At 34.2% G+C, this 7,071-nt stretch overlaps 1 protein-coding gene across 1 annotated transcript; it reads left to right on the top strand.

Moving 5' to 3' along the window:
- Positions 1-2,390: 2,390 nt before the first annotated feature.
- On the top strand, positions 2,391-4,096 carry LOC113232003 (lisH domain-containing protein FOPNL-like). The gene is made up of 2 exons (XM_026466624.1): positions 2,391-2,493; positions 3,717-4,096. Exons 1-2 carry the CDS (start codon positions 2,398-2,400, stop codon positions 4,053-4,055), a joined length of 435 nt encoding a protein of 144 aa, XP_026322409.1. The 5' UTR covers positions 2,391-2,397; the 3' UTR covers positions 4,056-4,096.
- Positions 4,097-7,071: the final 2,975 nt, after the last annotated feature.

The following is a 7,071-nucleotide window of genomic DNA, read 5'->3' as shown; positions in this document are numbered from 1 at the left end:
TGAAACAAACTGTGTTCTACTGTCAAAGAGTTCCATTTTCAAATGTTGTAATTACTTTTTAAATATTGTTTATGCAGTTCCGGAAATTTATAGTGCACCCTATGTAGTAGGTAAATAAGTTTCTACCGTTGTATGTAGAAACTGGGTTATGGTTTAGGTAACCGGAAAAACAGGAATATTTGGCGAAAGTTTGTTTAGCTTTCTCATACGGGTATAAATATTAATTTGAAATATAATTGAATAGTATAGAAAAATATTTTGGTATCGATAAAGCATGCTGTGTCAACATAGTGAATTCACAAGATGTGCGAGATTTTTGCACTCAATCGACCAAAATTTGTGGAATAAATGATTTTTTTATTCGCGATTTCATACAGGTCTCCATAGGAAAAGTTCGTATTGATAGTTAGAATAACCACTTAAAAATTTCACAGACCTTTTGGGTTTTTTAGGTTGATAATATACATTAAATACTCTAGAAGAAATAAAACTGATAATACCACCATGACAAATTGGTAATCTTTTAACCCATTTGCCAAAATAAATATTTGGTGGAGTCGCACAAATTCCATTAGACTGTTATTTTATACATACGCTCATGGGCTTGAATTCCCATTAGGATATGCAGAGATTACCACTTTGCACGAACCTGGCAAACCTAACTTGCTTTTCAAATATTTATCAATCTTTTCATACACGCCCTTTTATTCGTCTTACTACGCCTCCAGCCTTTCTATGAACAATCTCATTTTGATTTGAAAACATGTTTCGTGACCTATTTCTTACAATGTTGCATTCCACGTTAGCTCTTTACATCTCTTTCGTCAATCTATTTTATTCATTCGTTCTATGTGCTAAATTTGATATACATAAGCAACAATTCTATTATTCTTCGTTTTCTTCTTCTTATCGTGTCGATGGTATACACTATAATGCTTATCATTGTGGTGAAAGGATTTGTCAATCGACATAAGGTACTCGACGATTGTTGCTCAAGGTGCGCCAGACTAACAGGAAAGGCATAGAAAAGGAATGGAAAAGGAAAGTAAAGGATTTACGTCGTGCGGTGAAGCTCTTTCGTGCAACCCATTTTATTTAAAAAGATGCGATAAAAAAGAATATGTGTAATTTCTATTTGTACTGAAACGGACAACAACAAAGTTTACTTCTCTCGAGGAGTTGTACTAAAGTACTAGTATTTACTAGTATAATTATGTCAGAGTCTTAGTGGATTAGAGTCGAGAGTGATTAATTGATCTAGCAATAATGTTTCATGCAAATAAGTAAGCGTACGCGGCTGTATACTGCGTTATATTTCCGACACTATAAACTACAAATCCAATAGAGTCTACGCTGTTACCATTATGGCATCATCGTATCTCTAAAACACGACCCTAATAGCTCATCATAATCTAGTACGGAGTTCGTATTTAATTTTCTCGTCTAAACTCTAGCAATCATTAATATCGAACGATGGAGATGTTCGAAAACTATAATGTATATTTTAAGATTTTATTGACATGGTTTAGTGGACACGATATTCCACTTATACCAACCAGTGGTAACGTTGTGGTAGGGAAGAGTGAAAAAAATCAATTTGTCCCCAGCATATATCCGTGCTCGTTGTACGTGAGCAACAATCGCCAAGTACTTTTACGCCGATTGCTAAATCGATGGCCAATTCAGGAAGTTTAGTTCTGGTCTTGGTGAACTAGGTATTACTGCCAAAATTTCTTTACACTGGTACATGGAATATCCTGGTTTCATCTGGATCAAACAATATATCCACTGCTAGGCTTGGATCTCTTTTAGTGTGTGGGTTTAGTCTAATGCTGGTTGGGAGTCCCTGCAGTGAGGTCAAGTATTTGGTGCAATTGTCTGCCACTTATTATATTATTTCAGCTATGCCCAAAATTATACAAAATTATGTTCCGCGTTAAGTGGAGTATACTTCGGTGAAAGAACGCCCTGCTTGTTAATGTTGCGAAGATGTAGGAAAAAATAATAGGAACGAAGTGAATAGCAACAAATCTAGAGAGCCCCAAAAGTACCAAAGCACTTTCTTAGTTTTATGTTATAAGTTCCATTAATTCGTAAGTAACAGTTCTCAGAATATAGTAATTAATTGAAGTTATTTAATGTGTTGAATATTCAATATAACAGGAACACTATTTAAAATAATATATTTGTCTGTCTATGCTTTGACAATATTAATGCCCATGAAGACTGTAACCAATTACCAGCCAAACAATATCAAGTATCTTGTTTCAAAAGTCCAAAAAGTAAACAAACATCGATGCCAAACTTTGACGTTTTCAATCTCGTTGCTGTCACAGTGTTGTTATGGAGTTTTATAATTTTATCAAAAAAAAAAAAATATTTTGAATAATATCTACGATGGGCGACAAACAAGCGGCTACGGAGAAAGAGCTGTTAATAGCTATAAAGGACCTGCTGAAGAAAAGCGGTCATTTAAATAAATTGCAGGCGGAGGTAATTATCATTATGATTTCACATTTGTTGGTAGGTCAATGTTTTACATAATTTTGCAATTTATAGTTGTATTGATATTTCTATGATAGATATAATGTATGAAAATTATACTTTTTTATTACGATCATTTAGGTTGAACTGTAAGAATGGAAACGACAGAGCATTTTTAAGATTGAATTTTTTAAATTGTTTTTAGTGTTTGTTTCGAATAGATTGGATATAACAGATATAAATAAACACTTTTTGTTATTATTAATTTTTCTCCGCGGCGATAGTTTTCGAAAAAATAAGCTGAAAATTTTTCATTTACCAAGGCTACTAAGTCTTATAGTGCCCCCTTTTCTATCTATTATTTTTTGATCTACTCTAAGGAGCGAATTTTAAGCTTTAAGGGTTTTAAGGGTCAACAAAAAAGCAAAATTTCCAGTTATAGGACAGGTTCCCGAAAAGAAAGATTTTCAAACAAGGACAAATAGATTCGCGAACTAGGAATCTGTATTATTGAAAACCTGTCATTCTGGGCTAGAAGCTTTTAAGCCATTGTCCAATACAATGGTCTCTGGACATGCAGGTTTAATTATGATATTTTTCTTCATTACTATAGAAGTCATTATCAGTAAACTAAACTGCGTACGTTTAGAAAAGATTTCAGTAGTGCAAGTAAGAGTCGACCTCAGAATCTCCCGCAAAGAAGGCGAACATTCTTTCAACCAGGCTTTAAATAACTGTTGAAATTGAACGGTATGGCGTGATAATATCGTAGATTTATCTACAAGGGATAATGTACACATGAAATATACAGAAGGCATTGTGTTGTTTGCTCATCCCCTTCGTCAAGTAATCTACGAGAATACTCTCGAAAACCTTGGGTTCTATTCTGTATGAGAAATATAGTGGGTACGTCGTCATTGTTTGCAGTACCGTTTCCATTGCGTGTAACACAAAGATTTTCCTCCTGGAGGGGTTTTTTAGAACCAGAGATGTAAAGTTAATTCACAGTCAATTACGAAAAGAATAGAGCGAGTTTCGGAATTGTTTTATTTACAAAAATAAAAGTGTGCGAATGGTTTGAGTACACAGTTGTGCTGAAATTCACAATTTGTCGTACAGTTTGTGCACTGTTGGGCAGTACTCTAAATTGGAGTTTTCAGGCACAGAAACTACTTCATGAAAAACAATAATGCAGTAGCAGGTGCAGTATTTAACTGTACTAGTATTTCTAGGTACGAACAAAAGTGACCGAAGCACTCCAAGAGCGTCGAATCGTCACCTCATCAAACGACCAAAAGAACGGACCACCACTTCCTACAGATGAAGTATTACTCGTCAACGAACTTGTTAGGGAATATCTAGAGTGGAATGGATACCTCTACACTTCATCTGTGATGTCATCAGAGGCCGCTTTACCAACTGAAAAGAAAACCAGAGGGCAACTTTGCACCGAAGTCGGTGTACGAGATGATGAAAAGTCATCTGCTCTCCCCCTGCTATCTAATATTGTTGCCGCTTACACCGAAAGGATTAAACGGAAGATTAGTAAGATCAACAAAAAAGATGGGTAGGTTATTGTTCCAATTGACTTTATGTTTTCGTATGACGTACCTTCAGTTGTACAATTAAACGATAAAGCCTTTGAAAATTTTCAAAGTTTAATTTACAGCTAAAAATAGTACATTCAAGATAGAAATATCGTTGGTAATGAGCGTTTTTCAGTTTTTATTAGGTGCTAGCAATTGCCAGTCTAATAAGTTTGTTTCTTCGCACATCGACATTTTATCTGTTCAGTGAATAATGGAGTGTTTACTTCGTCAGACTACTTCGCTTTGCCAAAGGAAGAGTAGTCGACTTGCTGTTTACGATTACGTGTACTACTTCTGTTGTACAGTTCTGTTGACAGAACTACTGGTATTTTGTCGAATTTCTATCAGTAGTTCTTTGCACTTGTCATAGACCGGACGCACTTCAAAGAGTGTAGAGAGTTACTACTTTTATTTTGGTTAAGTATAAATTGAAAAAGTCTTAATAACCGTTCAATTGCTTGGTATATTGTTAAGGAGTAAATTAGAGATGAAACGGATATATCGGTAACTATCCAATTGTTTCAATCTGAGAAAAAGTGATTTTTTGAGTATAGATGATTATAATAGGATAAACAGCACCTACAGGATCGTTGACAATTCTCTTTGTTTATTACTTGTAATTCAAAGAATTATGAAGTTAAATAACGTTACCTGTAAATTTAGTACTCAAATTTCAATAAAGGCAAATTATGGTGGATGAAGACCAGTTTTTATAAAAGTTGGTTCTATTTATTTTCATGAACGAGACCACCTTCAGAGGACAGTTTTTCATATAAACGTTTGCAAACTTTCTTAAATTTTAAGTACTACTTGTTAGTGCCAAACGACGAAATGAAAGGATCGCGATCTTCAAATACATTGTGCAAAACCTACCTACAATAATAAAACCGTAAGTAGGTAAAATTTGTTATTTGTCAAATCTGGCTTGGAATTAGTTAGATCACAAACAAATTAATGAAATCAAATTGAAACAAAATAATAACAGACGTATCAAGTGCTAGGCTTATACTTATAACAACTAGAAATTTTAATATAGCCAAATATTGATGTGATTGCTATTTTCCTTCTCCACCGCGAGAAATTTGCACTCGGCACAAGAAACAAACAGCACGATATTAAAATATTGCCAAATTTGCGATTTTTTTCACTGTTTACATTTTTCTGTTACGTATTTGTTTGTATTATTGAATAAATTAATCGTTTTTATAAAAACCAAGTGACTACAATCGTCAATGTAAAAGTGCAATCATTCACCAATCAATCAATCACGGCGATGCGCGCTATAAACCGGTCGCGACATGTTGACGGCAGTGGATCAGATATCCGGCGGCCGGATATCCGGCTATCCGGCCAAGGTGCTCGCCGGATATCCAGGATTCGGCCACATCACTATCCGTTTCATCTCTAGAGTAAATGTTATTATAAAAAAGGGGAAAAAACAAACTGATTTTTTTCCCTATCCTCTGATCGGACAGTGTTTCACTTATTGTTTTAATTCCAAAATCAAATTTTAGTCAAATTTAATTCTTTTTATCAAATAGTATTGGACAAAATAACTGAGAAAGTCTAAACTGAAGTGATACTATAAAATGATTTTCCACCGAGGCGAGGTGAGACGAGGGCAGAAATTTGTAGGGCAAAATTTCAATTCTCTCTTAGCACATCATTGGTGTAACTGGTTTCGTTTGACGAAGACGTGTGAGAGGAGGGTTGAAATATTTGTTGGTGTTTTATTGAACGATATTGCTGCCTACACAGAATGTTATTGAACTCTACAACGGAAATACTATTTATCGATTGGGATGCCTCACACGTGCTTACGTTGGCTATTGATATCAATTGTGAGATTATTACGTACGGGTACGTGCGATTTAAGATTTAAAAAAAGATAGCTTTTCTGCAAATAATTTCAGAGTGCAGTTGAATTTTGAAAATTTATCAATCAAGTCATTTACTATATTGGTATTTCAATATTTTTATTATATTTTTTATTTTTTTGAATTGAATTGAATTTTTATTTTAATACCCACAATTTCAGCGTGAGCTCGAGATGGCTATTAATGGCAATTTTTGGTGGAAATCGGCCGGCGTGATTTCAACTCTCGACTTGTCGCATTTCGTTTCGCCTCTCCGGTGGAAAAGCCCCTTCAATGTTCGACTTTTTTTAAATTCGAAGCCCTTAAAATAAGTAAATTCTGCAAAAATAGACAAAAGCGACTGAGAACATAGAAACTAAAATAGAAAAAAAAGAGAAAATAGAAAAAATATAATAATAACATAGAAATAACAACTTTAGTTTCAAAAACAGACCTGAAGAAAAACTGGCTTCGCCAAGGAGGAGTCGTGAGTGAAGTTTGCAAAAACAACATACACGTCAGCTGTTGTTGAGTCTATTATCATACAAAAACTTTCCTTTGTCTGCTGAATAGTTGAAAGGCGAATTTATACAGTGGAATTTTAACAGGGTAAACATTGTCTGGTAAGATTAAAGTACTTATATAACGTTCCTTAAAATTACAGCTCAGTTGAAATTTAAGAATTTAGTTTAAAAAAAAATCTAAATCAAATAGGTGATTACGAAATGGAACAGAAGAATTCAAATATTTTTTTAGCGATAACCGTTCTCAGAAAAATTACTTAATCAGTAGAAAGTTCACAACTCTTCGTAGACAAATTGGCGATCCGAATCATCTTCATTCTTTGACTAGCGACTAATATTGACTTTCATATTATGAATTTCTGCGTCATATGTATTAATGTATGTCTAGAAACCTCGCAAGACGCGTTACTCATGCATATTGATTTATAACTTCAATACATAAATATGACTCAGAAGAGATGGTTAGATTGCATGTGAGATGACGAATGGGTATAAAGGAAGTAAACAACGAGGTATCCATTATAGAGATGAATGAAAGAAGAAGACTGCGCTGACCACAAATAACAAACAAAAAAAAAAGACAAAGGCAGGAGGACCGTTCTTTGTGTTTTGACCATA

The sequence above is a fragment of the Hyposmocoma kahamanoa genome, unplaced genomic scaffold (genome assembly GCF_003589595.1).
Source record: "Hyposmocoma kahamanoa isolate Upper Pololo Valley unplaced genomic scaffold, ASM358959v1 66, whole genome shotgun sequence".
Lineage (NCBI taxonomy): Eukaryota > Metazoa > Arthropoda > Insecta > Lepidoptera > Cosmopterigidae > Hyposmocoma > Hyposmocoma kahamanoa.
Note: the sequence above shows the minus strand (reverse complement) of the source record. Positions and strands in the feature narration are given on the sequence as shown.